Here is a 27,865-nt window from a genome sequence, read left to right on the forward strand (position 1 = left end):
ACAGGGGAAACAAATTAGTCTATATTTAGCAGATAGCCTCCCACATTATTCTTCTTATCAACAGTAGCTTGTCTTACCTCTTGGCAATAAGTTGAGGATCATTTCCATGGGATCGCACAGTCTGCTGAGAAGGTGCGCGCTCTCCAAGAAGGGAACTATTGGGTGCGATAGAAGAGGGAGCAGACTTTTTGTGAATGCTAGCAATAGCAGGAGGATTAGCATTTGTGAATTAGCATCAAAAGAAAAATTGCCTCTAAATTTGTTTCCTCTAAGGGGAAAAAAAAATTCTCCTAGTTCTTTCATGCCAGAAGAATTAGGGAGAAATTCTGGCTCCAGGATGCTGCAATAACTGGCAAAATTCACATTGATGTCTTAGTGCTAGGTTTTTCCCTTTAATGCAGTTCTCTTCAAAGAGTACCCCCTAAATCCTTTGACGCATACGAATTTCTGTCAGTTCCTGTGCCCCGTTGGCTAAAGCTGGTGGAAATAAAGCACGTATTGTGCGAAGGAAAGAAGTCTGCCTTAAGAGTATTGGTTTTGATAGAAACCTTTACTATGAAAACAGTTTTTGACTTCTGTTATCTTTGGAAGAACTTACTGGAGAATGGATAAGCAAATAATTTGTTGAATAACTGATTCCTTTTTTTAAATGAGTCAAAGGATTGCATTTAAAAGATGTTAAAGGCTTTTGTGGTTGGGAACATTTAAAAGTGTAGTAAAATATTACCTTGAATCTTTTTCACAACAGAAGTGAATGAACTTGTTTTCAAATGCTCTTGGAACAAACTGAGACTCTGAGTACGTTAAAAGAGGATGCAGGGCTTAAGAGTGTAGGTGTAACACCTTGACCCTGGTCAGTTTGAGAGGCGGACGCAGTGTGTAACTGTACTTTGTCTGGAGTTGCAGGGCAAAGACATGTACCTTATCCTGGAAAATGACATGCTGAACCTGGTCGACCCCATGGATCGCACCGTTCTGCATTCGCAGCCCATCGTGAGCATCAGAGTCTGGGGAGTGGGTCGTGACAACGGCCGGTGAGTCTGCACCCTCCTTATTTCTTTTGACCTGGTGCTATTTATGTCTGCTGATATAGAATACAGAGATACCTGGAGCAAGTTAGGTGTCACTGCTATTCTTTTGATTGAGTAATTGTGTCCCGCTGGCTATGCTTGTTCTTTCTGATGGGTAAATTCTTCTTCTTCTTCTTCTTCTCCTCCTTCTCCTCCTTCTCCTCCTTCTCCTCCTTCTCCTCCTTCTCCTCCTTCTCCTCCTTCTCCTCCTTCTCCTCCTTCTCCTCCTTCTCCTCCTTCTCCTCCTTCTCCTCCTTCTCCTCCTTCTCCTCCTTCTTCTTCCTTTTTTTAATCTCTGCTTTTCTTAGTATATCACTTACATCCTGTTTTGCTAAATCTGCATAGAGCAGATTTTTCAGATGAACTCAGCCAAGTCCATAAAACAGCACATGTAACACTATGTTGTTTCAAATATATAAAGAAATTTTATATAAAACCAAGTTTTCAAATATGACCCATAGTGTATTTCTTCTCCTGGCTATGTGAAGGCATGTCTTTCTGCTGGTCAAAGTTAAATGTGGTAGTTATTTTTCCCTGACTGTATGCATTTGTTTTCACATTCTTGAGATATTTGATTTGATTGAGAGAAAACTTAAATTTTTCCCCCGTTAGTATTTCTTAAAGATCTTGACAAAAGAAAGCTCCCTAGAGTGTTTCAGAATAGTAAGGTTTTTCTACATCCCCACTGAAATCTGATTGAAAGGGAGCTGAATTTCTTTCTTGCCCTAGGGTAAAACCACAAATATATGCTTAAAAGCTTTCCTGAACTGGAACCCGTCTTTCATTAGCTTTCATTCCTAACTGGTCTTCTGCTGGTAATATCCTGCTTTTTCTTGTAACCTTGTGGGAACAGGATTGAGAAAGTGCTTTATTTAGAGTTGGATAGCAAACTGCTTTTTTGCCCCATTAAACTTTTTGACATATCAAAACTGTTTCCTTTCGCACTGAGCAATTCCAAGATCTTTGGGCAATGCCTGTCCTGGTGCACTGTAATAAAAGTTTTCTTTTTTCTCTGACTTTTGATCAAAAGTTTCATTTTGGGCCTGGAAAATCTTTTCCAGTAAAAGATTTTGTGAAAGTTCTGTAATCCCACAAAAAGTTTCTGGTTATCTCTGGATACATTTCCAAAAGGAAAAGTGGTAAGTGTTTCTGTGACCCAATTTCATCTTTCTAAACTTTTCACTTCTGTGAATGGCTAGTATTTCTTTTAGTGTTTTTTATTTTCATTGGTTCAGATTTTTGAGAGATTTAAAAGGGCAAATCCAGTTAGAAATGATGGGAGGCAAAGAGGTTTTAGCTTCTTATGAATAAAACATTGAAGTGCTTTGGTTGCTTGAGAAAATGAGTGCATTGCACATTTCCCTTCAAGTCAGGTTTGTAATAGCTTTGTTTGGTCAGGAAATAGAGCATCTTTCAGGGCATCGCAACGTAATGCAGCTGAACAGAATTTAGGAATTACACACTTCAGGAAGGCAGCTTTGCTTTTTCATTACTTTTTTGAAGCATTTACAGTTCTTTTTTTCAAGTATTTGTGTTTCTTTGGAAAATAAAATCATTCCATTATGTTTTTTGTAAAACAAGATCATGAGTCACATTTCTCCAGGCTGTCCTAAAGATAAAACTGGTCTTAGAAACATCACTGTTGAAAATGAGACATTTGAAAACATTTAAGAGAAATGTGCCTATTGCAGTCATGCAGCACCAAGAATGTCGTAAGCTTTTTGGAGAAACTTCTCCAGGGGTGGGAAGCAATAGCAAATTCTTGTAGATGAACATAAAGCCCATCAGTAGGCCTGGAGTCGGTGGGAGAGCTTGTGCTTGTGGAGGTCATTCTGTCTGCACTGACCTAGACAACAGCGATGTTACCCAGCCATGGCTAGGCAATAGCCAAGGATATGTAAAAAGCTATGTACAAGGAACAAGAAAGAGCATCTCTGATCCCAGTCCTGCACAGTTTTGTGCTCTGTTTGGGAACCAAAGATAAATTCCAGTTCTCTTGAGATTTCTGCAGAAACTAATGTCTCTATTAAGAAAATTTCTCATCTGTGGAGTATGTGGGTGAAGTACACATCCAAGTTTAAAAAAAAAAAAAAAAAAAGGGCAAGTCATTCTCTGTCTTGGTGGTAAGAGGTAGAAGTTTCCTTTACTGTTTTCCTGAACAGTGATTTTATTTGTGACATCAGCAATACAAAGAACCAGTGTTAGAGCAGATAAACTAGTCTTCTCTTGTGTTTCTAACCCTTCTGTGTTAAAGTAGAACATTTCTTGTTTCCAGAGAAAATTACTGTTCTTGATTGGTTGATGTAGATAACAGTAAGAAATAGTTTACTGAAGCTTTAATATATAAACACACAATAAAAAACAGTCATAATATCTCACTTGCTGACACAGTAATGTTTTTGCTGCATTTAATGGAATCTAGTTTTCCCCCCCCCCCCAAGTAGTTTGATTTCAGAGCCTTCCTGTTCCTAGCCCTTCATAAGAATTCCAATAGGTGCTTCTGCAGAAATTTTGTATCCAATATGACTTTCAGAACTGGAGTGCCTACTCTTTTTGAAATTTAATTTGTTTAACATTTTACCCACCCATTTAAACAAATAAGATTGCAGAAAAAAACGTGTAGCCGTTATTTGTTAGTAAACTCAAACTGTGTGCGCTGTTGACTAGCAGGTAGAAAATCCAAAAGCTAAGCAGAAAGAATAAGCTTATGACTGAGTAGTCAGATTTACAATGAATTTGGGGAGGTTAAGTATAGGAAATACGCATTGGAGGGTAGCTGAACATTTGCTGAACAAGCGCCAACACACAACAAAAAAGCATTTGGTGACAAGAGAACCTGAGCCGTGACGGGAGGCCAAAACACAGCTCATCATCTCAGCAAATGCTCAGTGGACTGGAGTATTTGTCTGGTTATTTGGGGTGAGAAACCATGCGATTGAGCTGGCAATTGCACCATACCTGTTTTTTGTTATATATGTTAACAAGCAGTGCTTGGGTAAATTAGCTCTTTAGTCATCAAGTAGCAAACACTAGACACACTGACTGATTGCAATAGCAACTTTCCCTGGTTATGATTTTGCCGTCAAAAAAGAGAGTGGAATACACTGTTTTTTTTGTGGATTAATTTTCCAGGAAGTCTACAAAATCCCAGCTTTTAGCGTGAAACTCTTCTAGAAGTTGTTGCGTGTGAATATGGTCAATATGCTACATCTTTTGTTCCAAGAATCTGTGTAGTAAAACGTGTTCTAGTTGTTCTGAAAAGAAGTGGTTAAATTCTAAAATATTGTAGAAATTTATATTTTCTCTATTTTGAGCTATTATATTTTCTCTATATTTAGAAAATTTATATTTTCGCTATATTGTCTTTATATTTCTCCATAATGATCTTCCAACCCCTCTTTTTTAACTGCATTTTGCTTGTAGTAGTTTATTTGGGTAGATTTTGCTTTGGAAGATAAAAACGTTTTCTAATGACATCTGACCAGATGATTTTCTAAGCTATGCAGTAATGAAAGATTGATGAAATACAGAGATCTGCTGATGAAAGTTTAATCTGAGGATACGTCTGCTACCTCACCTCAGGCAGAAATGTCTTCCGGGAGACTGTAATAATTCTCTCCCTACGTTACACTATTATCTTGACCTCTAGAGTTATTTTTTTTAAATACAGTTCTGTGATAAGCAAAGACTTGGTCGTTTTGTTGACTTAAGCTGTGTGGTGATTTTGTGTTTTGAAAGGTAGTTTCCCTTGCTTTCAATTAATCATTCGGTAAAGTATGTTTAACCTTAAGAAAAAATAGTGTGCCTTTGTAAAATAGTGAACAGAAACAGGTTCCCGCATGGGAAGTTGGTGGATAGGCATGTATATATGTGTACAAAATCACTTTACTGAGACTCTGAGCTACCATGTTTAATAAGTATATATGCACATAAAGGGAAAATAAACATATTGTATATATCCATCCTTTTGACAGACTTTCTGTATCTTAAGTATGATCTCGTGATTTTTAAGAGTAAAAGCCATTATCCTCTGTTGTTGGTACAGTCTTCCTCTGCTGCTGTACTGAAAACAGAGCCATGACAATTTGTTTAATACTGTTTTCAAATAAGAAAATTCCTAATAATTGCTTAAATAGTTTGATTTCAATACAAGTGAGGTCATTGTTGCATGCAGGATTTGTGGAATCACAGGCATATGGGTGAATAATGGTCAGTGCTGCACTTGATTCTTAAAAAGCAGCCCATGACACATTTTCTCTGGATTTTAAAAGCATCTTGGAAAATATTAGCCTATTAGAGCTATAAAAGGGTTGTTCTTTTCACTTGTGAGCTGCATTACTATACATTAATCATTCCTTAGTCAGGGTCAGCTTTTTTCTTCCCTTCTCAACTGCTGGTGCATCATGCCCTTTGCTTTCTGAGCAGCTTGCTAATAAGGAGAGGAAAGGTAATGGCCCATCAATTTTGTAGAAGAGTTTCCAGTAGCCCATTTCCCTGGATCCTCCTTTATCTTCACTGTTCTTCCATGAATCCAAAGCCCAGTTCAACCTCTAAAAGCTCTGTGGGACCTTAACTGCCTGAAAGCTCACAGTGCCCTCTATTGGTCCCCTCTAACGTGGTGTCTTCATACAGCAGCACTGTATTCCAGCTGAAAAATTCAACGATTCGCTGCTTAGGAGAGCCGCGAGAGTGTTCAGGAGACACAGGACTCCTGCTTTCCCAGGACTGAATAAAGCAGGGATTGCTAAAAGACGTAGGCATCTGGCACTGCGAATAACATGTGTAACATGCGTCCTTGTTCATCCACTAGCTTTGTCACTCACATAACTCAAATTTGTGTGTTTTTTTCTGTATGGTTTGTGTATTTTTTAGACAGGCTGAGAACTGAGTGCAGTTGCTCTTAGTTTTTAAGTGGTGGAGAGGCAGATTCTTTGAAATTAGAATTCCTTGATATTAGCATCTATGAATAGACTGAGTGTGATAGCATTATGCTCCCTTCTGTGCCCTGATAATACCCCTTTTGGCAGGTTGGGAGTTTCTGCTCTTCATCTGTGTTCATGTCCACCGCCCTGTTCTTCGTCTAAACTGCTGCTGGTTTTCTGCTCCTAGATATTTAGGAATGAAATGAGGCCAGGAACCAGAAACAAGCTGTCAAAGAAGGAGAGAGGGACTGGATTAAGTAGAGTAGAACAACACACAGCACCAAAGAGGAGACTGAATCTGCCAGAAAAAGAGCAAGGTAGACAGCAAAATGCATAGATACCTCCAGTCAAATGGAAATAATCCTGTAAGGCTGGAAGAGCAGAAAACAGAAACAACAAAACAGAAACTGCCAAAATAGAGCTCAGGAGCTGTTGAGACAAGAACTGAGAAAACTATTGGGGTGGTGAGAGTGAGAAGACAAGTGTGTGGAAAGATGAGGAGGAAATGGGGTGAAATGGTGGCTCAGATTTTCACAATATGGGGGATTGCAAATAGTATCCTGTCTTGCTGTTTAGGCAGCTAAATAAAAATGGCCTTATTTCAGAGGTGTCTGACATCTACACTGTCCATTAACTTCAGTGGGGTCTGTGTATGTTCAGTGTCTTTGAAAATCAAATGTCTAAATATAGATTTGGAAACCTTTCCCTAGACATTCAGATTTGAAAGCTAGGGCTTGAATGACTATGATATAGCTTGTTAGATGTTTAAGTTTTGAGTGTGTCAAGCTAAAGAGGGATAAAGATGTGTTTGCATGAGGGCTGGTTAGTTAGAGGGCGGAGAGGGAGAGAGCAGGGAGTCTGGGAGCAGTGCTGTGGAGCGGCTGTCTGGTTGGGGTTGTGCTCTGTGTCTCTTAACTGAGACTGCATATTCACAGGTATTACCTGCTCTGAGCTCCAGTGCAGGTCTCCCATTTGGACGTGAGATTTAGGTGGGATACTTGGCCTTAATTAGACAATTTAACACTAAGGCAAGGGCAAACAATAAATAGTTGAGTGTGGTTGTATCTGTTTAGTGCAGGTATCCTGTTGTAACTTTAATTTATCGTTCCCCTTTTTGGAAAATATTCTGGTTACAAGCCGGACACCATCAGCCTTCCATGGTGTGGGGTGGCCGTAGCGCTGCCCCACTCAGTGTGGTGTTCGCGGGCTTTCAGCTTGGCCTGCCCTTTGAGGCAATGGCTGAGACCCGGGCTGTGCTCCGAGGCTGAGGCTTTCTCTGAGTCTACGAGAAGCTTATGAAGCTGTGCGAGATAATGAAAAATAAATGTACTCTTCTGCATTGAGTTGGCATGGTCAAGAAGAGCTGAAAATAAAATAAATTAAAACTGAGTGGCTTTATGCACCTGCTCTTCTGAAAAGATAACACCCTTCAAAGAATGTGTAATTACAGCTGAAGTCTTCAAACCCTGAGACACCATTAATCAATATTACCTTTTCCCCTAAGTCCTCATAACCTTGGAGTAAGGACAAAACACGCTGTGAGGAGTCATGTAAATAGGGCATAGGTGAGGGATTATACTGGAGGAAAAGGATTTTACTGGCTTTTCTGACCCATATTCTTAGCTACCTTGTTTTTTTAGAGTAATCTTTTCCTTTTTCCTTTTCCCTAACCCAACTACATCTGAATATCCTTTTTCATGTATTTTAATAGCATTTTCCTCTCTCACTAATAAATAGTTTAGGTGGCTATCTATGTGAAACTTCCAACTTATGTCTGTGAGGCCTGACATTACTGTTTGCAAATACAGCATATTCTTGGAAGGGGTAATAAAACAATGCAGTAGTGAAGGGGGAGAGCCAATGAAGATTACAAAAGGAATGTACTTTCAAACAAATGCAGTTAAGTGGGTAAGAAAAACTACATGTGTGTGTTCTTACTTTGATTAATGAAACTGGTTTGTTTTAATTTCAGGATTTGACCCGAAAGACATGGTAGACTGAATCCATAGTTTTGCACCAGTGCATGTTTTTGTATCAGTAGTTGCCTAAATTGTGTCAGTGCAGCATCCCTATATCCTTTCTGCTTAATTCCACCAACAAGATTAAGAATTATTATGTGTAACAGTAAGGGATTCTTATATTTTACGGATGAGGCTGGTGAGTAGCTCAAGTGCCTGCGAAGGACATGCCTAGGGAGAATCTTGGCCTTGGAGCTATAGATATTTGGTAACCTTTAAAAGGTGTAAATGCAGAAACAGCAGCTTAGAAGCATAGTAGAAGTAGAATAGGCTAGTAGCATAGGAAAAATATGGACAAGTCTCATGGAGCAAGGGAGTTGGGTCAAATCTGGAACAGGAAAATTAAGAAGATTTGTGTGGGAGAGGGGAAAGGAACAGAGAAGTCCATAAAGGAGAGAGTGGAGAACTCAGGAAAGTGATGTGGCATTTGCTTGTGAATAAATGAGAGGGATGGCAGAGGGCTGCCCTTATTAGAAAACCCACCAGCCAACCATTAGAAAAGTGTCACTTGATGTACTAGTGGCCGAGTGTGGCCACAAATCACCTTAACAGAACCCCATTTAAGGATTTTATTATAGAATATTTTTAGTATTCTATACTTGTTTTCTACAAATAAAGGAAAATATTGCATATAATTTGGGAATTATATCTAGCATTTCTTTTGGGAGATAGACTTTTTAAATTGCACTTGGAATTGTTCTACTTCTCTCTAATCTTCCTCTCTTAAGACAAATAATACATCTAAGCCTGGACTACAAATAACTGATGTAGCAAGGTTATCTGAGTAGTTAAAAAAAAAAAAAAAAAAAAAGCATGCTGACTTTAGTCCCTGACTTAGTATGTTTCTACAAACTTGTGCTAGAAATGTGCTATCTGTGCACATTCCCTATGACTCCAGCTGTTAAACTTTTTGAATACTTTAGGATAGAACTAATCTGTGAACTTAAATGGCTATGATACAGGTTTGTCGATAATAGCTTGAACTGCTTGGAAAAGCATCTGCTGCTCGGGAGAGCTGGTGTCTGCCAGTTTGGGGTGCAAATCTGACGCTTACTTCTATTATTCTTTTCACTGTGTGCTAATCAGGCAGATGCTACATCCAGATTATATTCCTATATTTAACTGCTTCCTTAACTCGGTGACAAAACGGTGATGCAAGCGATGCAAAAGGCAGCTGCTCTCCTGCTCCACAGCTGTGAACAGAAAACACCCCAGCTCCCAGTCTCCCCGCAGGCTTCCTGCGTGTTTTCAAGACCCAGTTAGAGGCTTTGGTTTTAAGTAATGATTAAAGGTGGTTTAAAATTGCCTTATTTACTTTGCCTTGTCATGGGTTGGTTGCATACACAGCCAGCTCCTTCCTCTCAGCAGAGAGTATACTAACAAAACCCAGCATCCTCCTTCCAAAACCCAACCGAGTTGCTTTCACGCCTTTGCTCTTCAGAAGCACTGTGTTTAGAGAGTGAGTTACGCATCTCTGACATGAGAGGTGAATGGGGGCAGCTAAGTATAGGGGGAGCCACCTATAGAATGAATGAGGTCTCGGCAGCCTTATGAAGTGCTGCAAAACCTTCCGATTCAATAACAATTTTCTTCCAAAAGAAAACCCAACCTTACAGCATTTTTCCTTTCTCATCTCAAAGCTTAGTATAGTCTGAGGTCTCTGTAGAACATAAGAAAAACCAAATTAGTCCACTAATGACTTTCACATGGCTAGTCAATTTTATACAGAAGCTGTTCAGTTATTAATAAGGTGGGCACATGAGAACCTTCTGAGGAGAAAAGAGGCTGTAGAGAGCGTAGGCCACTGAAGCAAAGAGCAGTGTTTTAAGAACCATCATGCTAAGAATACTTATAAGAATCATGCTGGCTGAAATGTTCAATACAGCTCTATGTTACCTTGATTATAGTATGTTTGTGTGAGCAGTAACAGAATTTGCTGCCATAGGATGGCATACTTGAAAGGTCAGCCTTTTGTAAGAGGTATATTTACTATGCTTGTTGTTTCCTCTTGCAGTCAAAAATTTGACTTCCTAAAAAATGATCACTATACTGGTCAAGTCATTTCTGAAAAAGCAATTCAGAGGAGAAAATTCTCTGTGCAGTGGAAAGGGTTTAACTCAATTATCTCTGTGTTACACTGCTTAATGAAATGTGGGACATTCACGGCTTGTTAATACAGCAAGTGAAAAAGCAAAAAGGCAGCCTGAAAATGGTCTGTCTCCAGTTTCACTTCCTATCCAGACAGTTCATGCTGGTGCTATACTGGTGTATTAGATGTAGATGGGTGTTTCTCTATATGCCTTCACTATGTAAATATTTATATCCACTTACATAAACATGTTTTAAGTTTGCACATGAGTGTTATACTCCTGATATCAAGGGAACCTGTGAAATGCCTAAGTATTTGTAGACTACCATAGGTCTTTTGGAATTTGGCATACGCTGCAATAAAATAATCTCCGAATTTTGTACTGTTTCTCTCTGAGCATTGTCACAAACTTGACTGAACTGCTCTGCTATAATAAGTGGAATGTGCCTCTAAATATAAGAAGATGCTCTTGGTATCAACTTACCACTTACCACAATTATTTAAATGTCATCTCTGCCTCAGGATTCCTTTCCGTGTTTGCTACTAGCTGACTGCAATTCAAATATTTATATGCAGTACATCTTTATGTAAATCATAGCATATACTGTCTTATCCACTGCATGTATTTAAAAAACATTTACACTTCAGGCATATAATTCTGAGGATAATATGTTGGCGTGTTTCCTAATATTGTCTCCACCAGGGAAAAAGGCCTTTGTTTGTCAGTGTTATTCAGCACAATTTGCCCTCTGGCGATAGAGGTTGATTCCCTACTAAAGTCTCTTTGATGCTAGCAGATTGATTAGCAAAAACTTAAACACTAATTTGAGTAAACTGAAATGATTTTTTTTCAACAGAGAATTCAAATGTCTTAAACGTTCAGGTTTTTTTTACTGACCGACTTGTTTTTGTACTTAGTTACTGCGTCACGTGAACATCAGTATTTTTGGAAGAACATTGCGTTTAATGACATTGAAAAATCTGTGTGCATTATATCTCTCATGATATTGGTCTGTTTCACATAAATGCTGTTCATCTTAATACCATAAACATAAGTTCAATTTATAATCTAAATGATGCATTAAACATAGAACTCAATCATCTCTGTAAAATATTTCAGTATTTTATTGCTTGAAGTTCCCCTCTCACCACCTTGCTTAGTTTCAAAGCTAGCTGGACATACACTCACATGCTACCAAGTCTGGCCATACTGCTGTTCTTATTACATTTAACATAGATGAAATAAGTGAATTTTTCCACTTCAGCCAAGCACCTGTGAAATCGAGCTTGCGTTTGTTTTGGGATGTCTGTTATTGACTCATGGCAGTGTTTGGGAGGATGCTGTATTTGTCAAGAAGGTAACAGGTCTTGTTCAGTTTGCTAAGGATGTATTGCATTGCTTGTATTGTCAGTCTTTCTTCTTTGATTAAGAAGTTTAATTTCTGACTGTTCCTTTTGATATTGTCTGAAGAATCTAAATAAACTCTACATGTATATCTCCAAAAAAATGTCTGTAGGAGTATCCTAGAAAGTACCCAAACCTACTAAAAAACAAATGCACTAAGAGAATTTTTTTTTTTGTGCTGTGGGTATTTTATTAGGAAAATTGCATCTCATCTCTGCTTTTGCTCAACTACCAGCAGAAGCGTAATGAGATGAATTAAACAAAGCAAACTGAGCAATTGCTCATGCCCTCTATTCATCTATGAAGTGCGTACATGGCTTCCAGGGTCTTGGTTTAACAAATGGACAATGCTCTTCTGGGATATTGCCAACCCAAGCATTCATAAATGGTATTGATTTCGTCACTTCTGAGCCTTTGGGATTTGAGGTAGTATTCCAAACTTTGCTCATCATCTGTGGATGCTGGAAGCTCATTTTGTAATGGGTATGGAGAGTCACAGATACCTGTCTGAATCCAGGATTTGAACTTTATGAAACATTCCCTCACTCTTCTCTCCCCTCTTTTTGAAAATAATGAGAAAATTCAGATAAATGAGAAGATTTGGCAGTGCTGTTGCTGCTGGATGACTTGTGATGGAAGTGAATAGAAAGAATGTGCAAAAATAAGATGCTAGCTCTCCCTTATTTGCAGTTTAGGTGTTCAGCCTTGTAATATAACAATGTTCTTGCAAATCTGTATCTTCTGAAGATCTGCCAAAACCTCCAGCAAAATGTTAGAATGAATAATCTGAGAGAATATTCAGATTGGAGGAGTGGGGGGTAAACTTCTAGGTTGTTAAAGACTAAACAAAACTGTTGTTGTGCTCCACAGACTACCTTTTTGTCTCATGGGAGTCTTAAAATGTTCTGGTTCAAAAAAGGATGGATGCCTCAGAATAGTAAAAAGCAGAGCAAACTTAGGAATTGCTTGTTTCCCTTCCTGTACAGCAGAAAGGAACTTTGAATGCTGCAGCAGCAGTAGTTGGGATACAAATCTTGCTTCTGCTTCTGTCTTAAATGTAGGACAGATCTACAAGTGTGGGCCAGCAGCTCAGCTGTGCCAGGGTGTCCTGATGGAGTAAGTTGCTGAGGCTAACTTCACGTCCACCTGCACAAATGCACTTGTGGCACATGCCCGGGGCAGCCACATTGTGAGTCTGTGTATTTACCTTTCATCAGTCCATCCGCAGCTGTGCTGGCGTTACCAAAGCCGCGTGTGATGGGGGAGTTGGTATTTTGCTCTGAGGTAAATCAACTTCCAGCCATAGAGCAGGAATATTTGATCAGTTTGGGGAGAATGTGGTCCCACTCCTGTGTCAAGAATATAAGCTAATTTCTTTTACTTGGTTGCCCTGTTGTTCACTGGCCATTTAATATGACACTTGGGCACATCCAAGTGTGTGGAGATCTGCCCACATTCTTTGCAGTGTTAAGTATCCATTCCCTGATGATTAGCATGGCTGAGCCATCTCCAGTGACGAACACAGCGACTTGGAAACATAACCCCGCTGAGGACCCAGGAGGGAGCGCGTGTGAGCTGGGAGAGGCTGGGACAGCTTGTGTCTTGCGTATACATCAGATGCCCCAAAACACCCCTGCTTCCTTGGACCAGGCAGGTCTGGCAGTGCAGAAGTTTGATATGTTGGCTCTTCATCAGCTGAGAGCTCTCTTGGGGAAATCTCAGCTTGCCAGATCTGGCTGCTTTTGATCTTGCTGTCAGGACAGAATTGGCCCCATTACCTGCTGTAAGCTGGTTTCGTAGGAGGCCTGTGGATGGAGCATGCTACAAAGATATCTCGGGTTTCCTGCTTAGTAGTTTGACTGCAAAGTTATATTGCTGGTCAGCAGCAGGAAATGGGACTTGGTGCAGTGGTTATGCTGGAGTTTTTTTCACGTGGTTTATGGTAGCACTTGTTGCCTGAGAGAGCCTATGAGCAAAACTCAGCCGCAGATGCTCAGTGTTGCGACTTCCATGGCTTGTTTCAAAACTTGAGATATTGGTGATTTTTCCTAAAAACCCAGCTGATGAAAGAAGAGTTTTGCATGAGTTTCATTTTTCATCTGCAAGTTCAGCAGACAGGTAGACATACCTGCTATCTGTCGTGTGAAGGGGTGCACCACACTTCCATGATGGGTTTAATTTGGAATCAGTAGACACTACTGCCCCGTCCATGTTCCTTTTCTCCCCCAGTCATGTCTGCTCTGCTGGGATGCGTGTTTCTGCAGCCACTACCCTGAAAAAGCAACGAATGAACACCCACCACCACCAAAGTGAGTTTTGAGCTGGATCCGTTTTCCGATAGGGTTCATGGTGTAACCCTGAGAACGGCAGCGCCAGCATAAGATGTTGGAGCCACATCTAGTGGTTGTGCAACCTTCGGCTGCGCTGAACTATACTGTTACTACTACTATAACCCAGCTTTTCAGTCTTAGGTCTGGGTTTTTTCTTTTTTAACATTAAGTTGCCTGCCATTTCGCTTTGTTTTCCTTTCTCTTTCAGTAACAAGGATCACTGGTGGTGCTGAAATGCTAGATATTTCATTAAAAAAAAAAACTGATAATTTTTTCCCTAAAGTTTACTCTCAAAACAGAATTCTTTTCAATGGTGCTGTCTTTAGCTGCTTATGTCAGAAGTTGTTTAGTGTACAAACTAGCTTTGCTAATGGGGGCTTTATTTTTTTTCTCATTCCCTGTTGTCAAAAGAAACGCTGCTTAAGATCTCAAAGCTTGAAATGTAGTTTTAATTATGCTTATTGCTACAGGTTTTCAAAGGTCTGTTGAATTTCTGTTCTTGTATAGGAGAGAGGCTTGGGGAGAGTGGTTCTCTCACAAAAACTATTTCAGCATGTTAAAACAGCAAGTTTGGCTTCTCTCCTTCGAAGCCATTGAAGTTGGTGTCTAACATTGTTCTCATGAGTGCTGTCATTGGGCCAGCTGGAAAGCTACCATATCCTGTTGTATCCTAGTTGTTGAGAATGAAAGAAGAGAACAGCAATAGAGGGGGTAGTTGTCATAGCTATCACATTGATTTTGTCTACATTCGCAAGTTTAAACAAGTTATGTTAAATGCATATCGGATATTGGATTATAAGTGCAGTATGTGATTTTACAGTATTTAACCGGTTCTAGATGCTGTCTTGCTTGTCCATAAAAATGCCATGTTCTTTCCCCACAAATGAGTCCCATGCTTGTGTCAAGACTTTCAAGAACTGATTTGTTTACTTCAGTGCAAAAATTATTATATGGCCTTGAATTCTTGTTAGCGTTGTGTATCCAGCACACCCAAGAAAGAGGAAATTGGATCTGTTTCTTCTTAGGCAGCATCAACAGATTTGTTTATTAAATTCCAACCTGTTACTCCTGTGGAAATCAGTGGAAGGCTTTCAGGATTGCACAGGTTGTCACTCAAGCTTAACTTGTCCTGCCAAACCTTCTTGATGATACGCAGGAAGGGAAGAACCTCACTAGGCTCTTGTGGTATATTTGGGCTGTGAACAAACATCCTGCTCTGAATGCAACTGCACTGCTGGAGGAAGCAGCTGCCAGCAAACCATCCTTAACTGCTTTCCGCCTGCTCAAATCTGCCAGTGGAAATACTCTGGGGAGCGTTCCCCGCCCTGCTTTCACTTAAATTGTGATCAGGTAGTTTAAAGAGGATGGCTGGTGGGTGTTTGACATCTCGGCTCATTTTCCTTGGAGAGGGAAGGGTATGATCCCCCAAGCAGCTCCACTGGCACATTCAAAGGAGTGAGTCCTTTGGATGGGAAGAGCGACGTGCAGGGAGGTGACTCGTGTCCTCGCGCCATTGCCGTGGTGCCTAGGAACCAGCATCTCTCCAGTCCTCCTCCGGTGCCTGGAGGTGTGATGTGTAATGCAGCAAGCTGCCGTCCAGCACCGGAGAGCTCTTCCCTCCCATGGACATGTGCCTGTAGCTCTGGGAGCACCTGCTGTGGAGGTTGGCACCCCCTTCTCCACCTGACGGCTAGCACGAGTGCGCGCCTGGCTGTCTGGTGGAGCGTCCCCTTATTGCTGGCTGAGCACATCTGATGGGGCTCTGCAGAAAGAGAATAAAAACTGGAGCTCCAGGACATTGTTTTTCCTGTCACCTTTAGAGCCAAGCAACCCCTCTAAGTTAGATTTATTGTTACTGTGTGTGTTAGTTCTGGAAAATCAAATTATTTGGCATGTTTGTTTTTACAGCTCAAGGGTAAATCTCACTGCTAGCATAAGCAGGTGTAATTTTGTTGAAGTAAATGCAGTTGTACTTCTGTCTGAATTCTTGGATTTGGCAGTAATTCTTTGCTGCCTTTTAAAGAGACTTTTTTTTTCTCTATTGCATTCAGTTTAGAGTCATGTTGTGAAAGTATTGCAGTGGCTTTGCAAAATTACCCACAACAAAAGGAGGGGAAAAGTCCCTGCACACTCCAGCTTTCCCCCAACGATGCCTTCTGTCACAGCAGATTAGTTTTGGAAGTTTACAGGCTAGAAGTTTAATGCGTACCTGTTGAAGGAGAAGGAGAAGGGCCTCTTTTGTGGGTCAGAGTGCAGGGAGCACAGAAATGGTAAAAACAGTGGGAGCAGAGGGAAAGACACACCCCCGACAGAGCGGTGCCTTTCAGGGAGAAGCTCCTGCGGCTCCCAGCTGGATCAGGCGTGCACAGTCTGCGAGCAGAGTGGGAGCTGACATGATGTGCTTCAACGCGATGCAAAATAAATGAGCTGCTGTTCTCAGGGGTATTCAGCCCCCGTCGCTGAAGTGCAAGTACGCAGCTGGATCAAGTGCGCTTTGCATCATCTGATGCCTAGACACACGCTAGCGGAGAGCAGGACCAGGCAGAGCGTCGAGTTGCGTGTTTGCATCTGACGTGCTTGGCATTAAATTCCTGTTTGCTGCAATAAAAAGGTAAGAAACTTAAAAAGTGACGGCCAAAAGCCTCAGCCCCCCTCACAGGCATTACTCTCATGCTAGTGGTAGTAGCTTTTGTCTCTAGCTGTATTTTCAAAGCTATAGTCCATTAGTCTAAAGCTTCTGCGTGGATGCCTGCAAGGCAAATTACAGCTCCTAGTGTGACAAAGGCAAGTCAGATTTTTTTTCTCCAAGAGCTGACACTTAACAACCTTCGGGAGAGCACTGTAGCAGAAATGTTGGACTGTGTGCTAAGCGGTAAGTATTGGATGCTTTTCTCCCTCTCCTTTATCCCTTCAAATGTTGCTCGTTTGAGCAGTAAACTAACTAATGGATCGTGATATTTAATAGGTTTGGTTGTCTGTATTCAGTTCAAAATTACATGTTCCTAAACTAGCTGCAATTACTGGCTGCATATTGACTTGCCTGATTCTGTAGAGCATGATCATAATTTGTTTCTACTGGTAATGCTATGTTAATGGGCAAAAGGATGCTATCATTAGGAATTGCAGAAAATTCGTTTACTGAAAAGAAGAACCCCCTCTGTCTTTTTTCCCCAAAATGTATAGTGCCTATACAATTATTTCTGCCTAATTCCTACCTGCCCTTTAGCTAGCTAGTCTGGGCTTTCTTCTTTCAGTACATACTTGACAATGGAGATTTTTCATTTGAAATCTTTGTAAAGCTCCAAAAGAAGTAAATATTTATTAAAGACAGAAGAAGTGTTACACTGTGTGGGGGGATACCTGCATGTAAAAATATATGAAGTGAGATGGTTAATGGCTCTTTTGACAGAAGAGGAAACTTCATGATTTAAATGTAATATATTGCCTTGAGGTCTCTGTGCTCGCTTAATCCTATCTGTATTCATAAAGAATTTGCAGCAGAAGAAATTTCACTGATTTGTTAATTGATATATAGCTTTGAATCCTCATTATGTTAGGTGCAGAGGGGAGGAAAGAGAGACCAGCAATTAATCTTTTTCTTTAAACTCAGCAGCTTCACTCTTAAATTAGGTTTCCCACATGTTATGGAACCTCATTGCTCTCCCTATTCTATTCAGTAATTTTTGCTTTCTAAAAGGATACTAAACCTTGGTGAGACTTGATCTGCATCAGTAAAATGCATGAAGTGATTCATGTCTTAAAACTATGGCTTTAATTACATTTCTTGTAGCTGTTGCCTCACAGTTAATGTAATTATAACAACTAGTGGGTGAGGAAAAGGATATTATTCAGCACTGGAGCATTTCTCAGAAAAAATGGTTTATTTGTTTTGGTAAGGAGTTAGCAGAGAGAAAAATAGTGTGATTTTATTATGTAACACCAATTGGATTAAAAAAAAAAAGAGTACAGGTTAGTTTCCCCTTTTACAGCAGTGGATGTATATATATAAATGAAATAACCCTACCCATGAAGATATTTTAAACACTGATCAGTTGAAATATGGATAAGGATCAAACAAACTGTGAATAGTGTTTAGATGATTAAGATGTACGTTTGTGGAATGGTTTTCCATGGTGTTTCTTGGATTGTTACAGTCTGTTGGGCAGTCCTGTTTAGCAAGGCTTTTTGGTTCACTGTATGGAGTTTTCTCTGTTTCATGATATGAGGTGAAACTGCATATTAATGTGGACAAAATTCTGATCTCATTGATGCTAGTATTGATTCAACTGCTCTTCATAGAGTTAGTTTGTGTTAGAGTGCAGAGTTTGCTCCACTGTAGTTTAAGATAGGTTGAGATATCCTTATTCTCTGGATGAAGTTAATCCAGGTCAAAAACTTAAATTTAACAATTCTAAATCAAGGAATATGAATTCAATAAGAAGTGTTCGGTTTCATTTCCATAGAAAATAATTGGCATGTCCCTGAATTTGGTTTGGTATCTGCCAAAGAAAACAACATACTGATTTTTTTGGTGTGTTTTGATGTGATATAAAAGTCATGTCTACTTGCTGTAAGAGGTTTCCACACTGATGTGTCAAAATATCTTTATGGCTGAATTACTAATTCTTCAAAAATTAAAGTAGAAGATCTCATACCTAACTGATCCCGCTAAAACTGTGCTCTAGTGATTTGGGGAAAAGGTGGTCTGCCATTCTTAGTTGTTTTCATGCTGCCAGAGACTTATTTATTTTCCCCTACCAAGCCAAACATAACAGGTCTTCATGCGAGGGAAGGCCGAGAGATGCATGTTATTAAAGACCTCCCCCCGTGCCGGCTTGCATCAGAGAGGAGGTGCCTCGGGTGGCCACATGCTGCAGGGAGCTGTAAGTGTTCCCTCTTTCCTCTGAGGTCTTCCATTCAATCCCTGTAATTCAGTAACTACAGATGAGGGAAGCCCTAAAGAAATTTTAAAGTAACGTTATCCTGTTGCACTGTTCTGATGGAGAGGAACCAGCTTGTCTATCACATACCAATATGATGTCTAGCACCCAAATTACCAGTGTAATTTAGTGATTTGGAGCCTCTGGTCTTAAGAATAGAATTCAGTCTGTAAAAAATGTGGATTCATATAATGTGTCAGGCTGCCTATTTTCTTTCTTTTAAAAATAGAATCCAGCTAGGTTATAACAGTCTTTGTAATATATGATTAGCAACAGAAGGCACAATCAAGCCATCAATTTTTAAGCAGAAGTCTTCTTTGCTACCAATGGAGAATTGCTTAAAAATTGATGGCACAATCTGGCCCACCGTGAACAGAGATTTCCAGAGTAGGAGTGCTAGTGGTACTTCTGCTCAGCCTCAGCACTGGTGGCGAGAGGGCCCAGAAACCCAAGGCCACAGTCTACTGGAATAGTCTGGTACCAGTTGGAAGGAAAAGGTTTAAAAGTTATAAAAAAGGTTAAAAATCTACCAAACCTTAAAAAAAAAAAAAAAAAAACCTTATAAACCACAGCCATTTTCTTTTCAGTGAAAGCAAATGTATTTTGCTAGTGGCATACATAAATGAAGGACCTAATCATCCTCTAACCAACAGAGAGACTTCCAAATGCCCAGAAATGAAGGTTGTTTCCTCTATTTGTTCATGTTAAGTTGTTAAGGTGTAAATGCATTTTACATAAACGTTTTGCTGCATTAAGTGCTGCTACACTTTGTAATTGCAGCTTAGAAAACCAGAGCAAGGCCTCTTCTGTGCCTCGGAGGCTAGATTTGGACAAGTACCTATAACTGTAATAAAAAGGCTTGTGCCATGCATCATTATTTTTAATCAAGTAAAATGCATTTGAAAATAAAATCTCCAGTAATTGAAAGCAAAGAAATTTCAGTTGGTTGTTATCTCTCAGAAAGTGAGGTGGCTAAAGCTGACTATGTTGTATAGAAATATTTAAAGCCTGTGGGGGTTGGACGGCACCCCTCTGTACTTGCTTAGGGCTAGGTGACAGATGTCAAGCTAATTGTTTTGATCTGCCCCCAAAAGAAATTTGGGGAAGTTCCATTCAGCCAAACTCCAGGGGAAGCTACAGAAATGAAGAGTTGTAAAGTTAACGTCTTTGCCCTTTTGGCTGAATGTGTCAGTCACAAAAATGACCAGACTCTGGATTTAAGTTCACCCTGCAAGGTGAAGGGAAGCAGACTCCTGATGTTCTCACGTGCTCCTGTGCAGGGAGGTGCCTCACTAAAGCATTAGCAGAGCATGGGAAAACTCTTTTCATTCCTTGTCAGAGGTGCCAACAAAACCAAAACCTGTTAGGTTTTTCAGTGTGGTTTATTCTTTATAGTGTTATAGTCTTGCATTGCCCCTGCTTTGCTGAAGTAGAAGACACAAGAGTGGCGGTTGTGGAATATTGAGAGTCAAAGACCTCTGTCATTGGGGCACTGGGAGGGTCTGGTCCGTGAGGGACCAGAGCTGCTGGGGTGCGTGGGCATGCCGTTTCACCTCGGCTGGCCTCCCTTTGCCCACCTGTGCTTGCCGTTCAGTTGTGTGTGTAAGCATACAGTTCCCATGTTCATCTGTTCACAACACATCTCCCTCCCATGAGTTCAAATTTAGATGATGCAGTTCTAAATTAAATCAGGGCCATCCCTGGTTAATTTTTTTTTCTTCAGATCTCCAAGGACAGAGATTGCACAGCCTCTTTGGGTACATGTCTCAGGGTTTACCCACTTTCATGGCTAAGAAATTTGGTTTTGCTCTTTTTTAAAACCTTCCCACCAGGTAATGGAAGACAGTAATTAGATCCTCCCCTCATGTGGCGTGTGTTGTTCCCCTGCCCATTTTGGTGGCCCTCCATTGGACTCGCTCCGGTTTGCCAATCTTTCTTGTGCTCATGGGCCCAAAACAGAAATCCAGATGTGGCCTTATGAATGGTAAGTGGAAGGTGCCTTTTGGGGGATGGGGCTGTTGCCACTGAACCTCTCAGTTTATTGACCTCCCCATAAAACCAGCCTAACTTTTAGGCTTGTAAAGTGGATGTTGTATATCAATAATCAGCCCTGTGGGTGGAAGTGACTTGCACCTATCTCTGATGTGCAAAATCCAGGATTGGGAGGACAGATTTGATGTAGGAAGAGAGGGAAAATTGTCTTCTAGTTAGTCATTTCCATGTTTTGTGAACAATCTCTCCTGCAAGGTGGTGCCCTGTCAGTAGTATCATTCTCTGCAATGGTTTTGCCCTCACTGAGTCCCTGGGACTGGTACGGGTTGTATTCTGCAAGCCCGAAGCTTGGGGCTCTGCGAGAGAAAGCATGGTAAAAGGGGGTTCATCAGAGAAGCAGGCACCCTCAGCAGTAGTGTAATGTGCTAGCTTAGAAGATACTAATCAGAAAACAGTCTGGAATGAATGGGCCTGGCAGGAGTGTTGGGGAGGAGGAGGTTGTCACCTTCTTCACAGGGAGGAAGCATCTCCTCAGGGCTGTCTCTGGAAGGAGTGCTCCTTTCTCGCATGTCTGCAGGCTGGAAGGTTGCAGGCTTTTCCTTCAAGGGCTTAGCTTTTTCCCCTCAGAAATGAATCTCAAATTCTGCATAACAACCCTGACACAATTTTCTAGGTATCCTCTTCCCACGTTACTGGCAGGTTCTGGCTTGACCCCTTTTAACTCAGTCAGGTTGGAAAAGCGTACATAACATACCACACTGAAGAACTTGCACAGCTGCTCTTATGGCATTTCTCACACTTAGAGCCATCAGTAAGACCTGCCATTTGAACTGAAACTTTCCATGTTAGCTATTTAACCTTGAAGTGATTTTTTTTATGTTGTTTAAAGGTAAACTATTCAACCGTATTTGAGCTATCAGAATGTGAAGGGAATACAGGCAAATAGTCTCTTGTGTGAAATTAATTCCTAAACTACAAGACACTTTATGAGGAGATACTGTATTAATTTGGAAGCTGTAGTTAACTGATTGGAAGCAGGATGCAGACCCGCTTGATCTGTCTGTACCCCACAGGGTCAGAGTTACATGGCTGGAGCCCAGCTCGTTCCTTGCTCTCTGGGGAAGTTCAGCAATCTGGATGTTCTTATTTTTTTCTCACATTCCTGAATTTCCTTCTGTGTTTTTTTCTTTCTGTGTGTTTGCAGCTGCAGTGATGCAACATCTAGTGTTTCAGCAGTTCTTAAGGTCATGTATTAAGATCTGCATCAGTCAAGCTTTGCTTTTTTTGATTAATTCAATTTGGAGGTAATTAAGGAGGTTAGATATTTTTTGTTTTCCCAAACAGTCTAGGTGCTGAAAGGGCAAATGTCATACTAAAATTATTTTGTTTCTCTGGACAAATAAAAAAAAGAAGGAGGCTGAACTAAGCTTGAACATTCATATGTACCAAATGTTTTACTTTTGTGTATATGTATGTTCTATGTGTATGTGTGTGTTCTATGTTTCCAAGTCATGAATATGAAATCTTAGTGGAACTTGATGCTTTATAGTTTAAAATTTTTCAGGTGGGAAAAATATGATGTGTGAAAGACCTCTTTGCATAGACATTGTCTCTAGGTTATCTGGAAGAGTCATTGCAGAAGCTGGAAGACTTTTGTGTGCTTTTGTTAAGATTAAAGTTTTAAATTCTAGGCTATGACATTTAAAAGGTGTTTCTTGCCTTAAAAATGTGGTTTAAAAATTTGTTCCAACAGTTCTTTTATATATATGCCACAGTTAATTTTGAAAAAGGCTCATGGATTTAGGGAAGCAAGTGGCAAAGTTGGTATCCAGAAATTAAACCTCTAGCTATGTGCGTATGCATCCATGTGTGACTTGCACTCCTGTGTTGGACGGGTGCATTAGCTAACCATATGTATGATTAGTTAAAACCTGGCTTAGAAAGCCTACATTCATTCCAGATCTACTCACTAAGCCATTTCTAAGCAACAGATCAATTCCTGTAAGCTTTGCAAGCTTGCTGAAGCAAGATGTCTAATGGGAATTGGATCCCTTCCCTTCAGCATGCTTTGTCTTTAATCCTGCCCTTATTATTTGAAATGGGGTTATTTTTCCACTCCACTATCCCTTTTTTCTCCAAGTCAGTTACAAACAAGGATGATGTGGAGTCCCACGTTTGTGTGTGCAGTGCACGATTCTTGCTCGGGTGATCACTGGGGAGGAGTACTTCTGAAAAGAGCTGCAGCTGGGGCATACGGGAGGAGGAAGGGGTTGGAGAACAGGACCATGCAGCACGTGGAGCCTGTTTGCAATGACTTGTGTGACTGGGTAAGCAGATGTACTTAGCAGCTGATTGCTCTTCTGCCTGAGTTTTACTGGCAGAAGAAGTCGTAGAAAGCAACTCTAATCTTAATAATGGCTGTTATCCCTGTAGAGGCAATATACATCATACAGAGCATCCTCCGGGTTTTGAGGAGGGGTGGGAAGAAACGGGCAGCAGCCCACCTGGTTTCCAAGTGCAGTTACTGCATGGGAATGTGCAGTAATGTCATGGGAAGCTCTAGTGCTTCCTTCCCACCACAGTTAGCTCCAGAAATGCGCTGTGTATCCCTGAATCCTTCCTTTTGCAGTGGCTGACATGCTCTAGAAAGCAGCTGATGGTGACGGGGAGCCCTGGCAAGGCCTCGGGGGGCTCGGACCAGGGAGCGGGGTGGGCAGAGCAGTCCAGGCAGAGCAGTCCTGCAGGAAGGGCGCTGCGTTGTGCCATGGAGCAGGGCCGGGAAGGGCCGCGTGGGCGCGGGCTGCGTGGAAGGCGCCTGCCTGATGTGCACGTTGTCACCCGTGCCAGCGGGTCGGGCAGAGCCGAGGGCTTTATCCTGACTGAGTGGCGTAGGTGCCGGTAAAAACTGCCTCGTCGGCAGCAGTTACAGCTTACATCTGGCCCTGCGTGTTAGCTGCCAGTGGCAAGAGCACTCCTTCCTTTCCCCCGAGTGAAAATGCACCTGGCGTTTCTAGATCCCTTTGGAGTGCTAAAAACTGGTGGGAGCAGCCGGCTGCCGAGTCTGAAGTGAGCCCTGGCAGCGGCAGAGCTAGCCAGTGGCTACGCCGGCCTGCCAGGCTGGTGAGAGCCGGGGCCTTGGGCAGCTCACACCCCCAGGCAGCCGCGCACGTGGGGTCCCCCTGCACCGGGGCATCCCTGTCCTCCTCTCACCGGGGCATCCCTCCGCTGCACGCCGGGAAAGGCACATCGGTTCTGTCGCATGAATCGTTAGTGTGTGCTAAAATGCTTCTGAAGTGAATGTACGCAGTGATTTTCATATATATGTGTGTGTGTGTGTGTGTGTGTGTGTGTGTGTGTGTGTATAAAAAAAATATGCGGGTGCTACTGAGTGTGATTTCTTCAGCAACTTGCAAAGGAGTCCAAGTGCTCTAGGAAGGAGCATGAGCTTTTGGAAAAGACATTCAAAAAACTGATGTTGATCTTTAAACTCTTTCAGTGTAAGCTCTGGAAGGTGTTCACAGCCTAAAGCATTATTTTTGTTTGTTTTGTCATTGTCTGCTTTAAACAGTTTTCTTTTGGAAGAAGAAAGGTCCATGCAGTTTGTGTGTCCATTTATGCTTACAGAGTACTACTTCCCGTATTTGTGTGTGGTATTTTAAGCTTTGTTACCTCCCAGTGTTGATATGTCTGTGCTGTCTTTCTAAATTCAGCTGATGCCTGTTGGCTTCATTGCATGTTTCCAAAAATACAAACTTCAGAGCAACAGGATTCAACCAAAACAAGTGTTGAAGGGAAATAGTTGCAGTATGCTTGGATACGCTACGCTACAACCAACCAGTGAATGTTAAGTGTAGAGCACTTCTTTCAGCTATGCTGCCTCATCATATGCTGGAGCTCTGTCTGTGTGAATGCCCTCTAACTTGCTCTTTCTGTTTCTTCATGCTTTCCTGGATTCAGAGAGAGGTAAATGATTTTCATTTTTCCCTTATTCTCTGTGTGTTTATCTTTCTGGCTTGCACCAACCAATGCTCGTATCAGTTTGCTTGTATCAGGGAGCGTTGTCGTACCAAAGCAAAACTTCAGTGGGGTAAATTCATATCTCTGACATGTTTTCATCTTGCTATTAATAGTGTGCTCAAGTTGAATGGATTGAGTTTTTTTTCCAGGTCCTAAATCCCCTAAAACAGTTTAAAGTCACGTGATACTGCGGTTCTTTATATTTGCTTCTGGTGGTTGAGAGTTTAAAATTTAGATGTTGGTCTTCTCTATAATCCTAAATGCAGGAAACTTGTATTAAAATGCCATCTTTTATTTTAAAAATGAATAATTTTGTGCTAGAAGCAGGGGATTTAAAACTTAAATTTAGCGAGAATTGGAAATTTTGAAATTTATTTGCTGTTTTTGATATTTGCTTTGGATCTGGCTGGGTTGGTGACTGTCTTCAGAGTTCGAAAAAAAGTTGTCACCAGTATGGTTTATTTGTTTTGATGGACAAAGGGGTCATTTGGGATTCTCTACAATGCTTCCCATTTCATGGGAACTCACACAGTAATGTATTGTAGTCACGTGCTCTGCAGTGCAAGGGCTGCAACCGCTCAAAAGCCTCTTACTGATAGAATTGTATTTCTCGGATGAGATTTAAGTTTTGTTTGTTCTCCTAAATTGCAAGGACTTGATACTGGAACTGGATGGGAGGAATATCGTTTAGAGATGCGGGCAGTTTCTTGGGTTTTCCTCATGGAATATAATGAGAATAGTTTACAGGCCTCGCTGGTTTTTAATCAATTCTTTAGTCAGCACTGGCCTAGGGAAATGTTTGAACTTTTGTGATTATGGCTGTGCAATCTAATGTAGATATTGTGCATGTGAGAAGTGATGATCCTCCCAGACTAACACTGGCAAAAGTGTGCTGCAAGCAGATTCTCGAGTTGTGACTGTACGTGATTACTTTGTTCTCTGTCTGAATAATAAAGAACAAAGGAGAACTAGTAAGCATTGCTTGTAAAACAAATCTCAGTGAAGATATTAACTGTTCTAGTGTTTTCTGCTGTCTTCTTCACTTAAATGTGTAGCAGTGCTTTGAGCATCTCAATTTGATGTATTTCTTTATCAAATCTTTAAATTATATTCCATATGAACAAAGGCTTATATCTTTCAATCAGATGTGGGAGATAGAATTGTTGTTAAAATATCTAAATACTAATTTGTCAAAATCAAATTTACAGGAAGCACTGCAGAGGCTGTTCAGAGGTTTACAGGCATAACAACACTTTCACCTATTTTAAGGAAATTTAGCATTCGTGAAAAAAGCTAGATTAGCAATCCTGAGGAGTTAGACCACCACTTTGTGATGCTACATAGGATAAGTAGCAACAGTCAAGGGCTTGACAAGCTACCTCCTTTGTGTCCCTGAACATGGCGCTGCTTGGGGTAGGAAAGCAGCCCCCTCCCCATGAGCAATTCATAAACATTGTGAAGCAAGTAAGCAAACATTCCTCTAAAAACAGAAAACCACTTGCCATGAAAAATCTGTGGCAATAAAATGTCGGTGGTCAGAGTTTCTGCTGGTGAGTGTCTCCGCTGATTTGCATGGGATTTATCCCTGAAGATCTCTCTTAAATTCATTTTTTTTAAAAGCTGAGGTCTAAGCTGCTTTCTTCCCTTTTCTGTGCGCTGTGCCTGCGTGGCAGCGGAGGAGCGGGCAGCAAGCCCCCTCTGCTCAGCCGGTAGCCACAGACGTGGCGCCCTGTGCTCGTGGCTCCCCGGCAGGCACACCGGGACGGGGCCACCGGGCGCCCCCGGGCTGCTCTTGCCGGTGCCCTGGCAGCACAACACGGGAGCATAGCCCTGAGGGCAGCCTTGTGGGTGACCTTGGCAGACATGACAGACTGCCCTGCTTTCCCTGAGCCGTGCAAGTAGTCCTTCAGCAATATGACCATGAGGTGAGTTTGGGAAGGAAGATCAGCCCGGACCATAAATCTTAGCTTTACAGTATGTGTTGCTGTCGCTATGCTAGCACATCTAATGGACCTGGAGAGTTCAGATATGAAGTTGCACTTTGACACGACTCCATATATCTATATTTGTGGTCCTTTGCAGGGGTGGAACGTAGCCCTTGGTAGTAAAAAGAGAAATGATTTGCAACACGCTCAGAGCCATCTCTCTGACTAGCGAGGCAGTTGTGGCAAGCCTGATGGGAGTGCTGTCCCCTTCCTGCACAAGGACACGGTGGCCGGTGTTGAGAGGTGGAAATGTGCCTGTGGGAATGGCTTCTGCAGCCCTGCAAGGATCAGGCTGCCTGAAAGAAATTGGAATGAAAGTTGTGCAAATGCTTACAGAGCGGGGAGTGCTGGGCTGTGCAGGGCTGAGCAGCACATCGGTACTGCAAGGGTTTTAACAAACACATTTGGAAGCGCACAGAACTGCGGCAACAATAAGACATCAAAGCGTAACTGGCAGGCTGTGTGTTTTAGGGCTGCCAGATTAAAGCCTCCGAGTATCTCACAGAGTAGCCCGAGCTCCTCCTTGAGAGTTAGCAAATGACATTATCAAGAAATGAAGCAAACTCAGCCATTCAGGACGGGATAATTTGCACTACAAACTTCATGCCTGAATTAGGAAAACAAGCTACACCAGGCCAATGCCAGGCCATTGGAGGAGAATTTAATAAATGCAGAACTGGTGATTTGCTGCAAGCAAACCCATTTTTAAATTGTGTGAGAACTGAAATGAGAAAATTCTCCCAAAGTCTCTACTTGGGAAAGGCATCTTAATTACTTGAGTCGAAAAATAATGACCAGGGTACCGTAATGGTGGACCAGTCTCCCATGCTGAGTTGTAGCTGGGGAGTGCTGGACAGGTACAGGAGCTCTCTGGATGGAGCTGTTGGAGTGAAGAAAAATTGCAAGGTTGTCATACGTTTTTAGGATTGCCAGCAGGATCAACACAACTATCAGAAACTTCCCTCTCCCCCAGTTCCTCCAACTCTAATAATTGAGGGCAATGGAATAGATGTGATTGAATGTATGTGATTAAATGCATAATGTCTATTTGTAGGAAACAGGAAGGAGAACACTTGTGTGAGTGATTGTTTTTCCTC

The 27,865-nt window shown here is 41.4% G+C and overlaps 1 protein-coding gene across 3 annotated transcripts in view; it reads left to right on the forward strand.

The window, feature by feature from the left end:
- APBB2 (amyloid beta precursor protein binding family B member 2) overlaps positions 1-27,865 on the forward strand; it is a 204,249-nt gene that overhangs the window by 158,386 nt on the left and 17,998 nt on the right. For all 3 annotated transcript variants that reach the window (XM_067298115.1, XM_067298117.1, XM_067298116.1), the window contains one exon: positions 907-1,034. In XM_067298115.1, the coding sequence (XP_067154216.1) occupies positions 907-1,034 (128 nt within the window). The remainder of the gene's footprint in view (positions 1-906; positions 1,035-27,865) is intronic.

The sequence above is a fragment of the Apteryx mantelli genome, chromosome 5 (assembly GCF_036417845.1).
Source record: "Apteryx mantelli isolate bAptMan1 chromosome 5, bAptMan1.hap1, whole genome shotgun sequence".
Taxonomy (NCBI): domain Eukaryota; kingdom Metazoa; phylum Chordata; class Aves; order Apterygiformes; family Apterygidae; genus Apteryx; species Apteryx mantelli.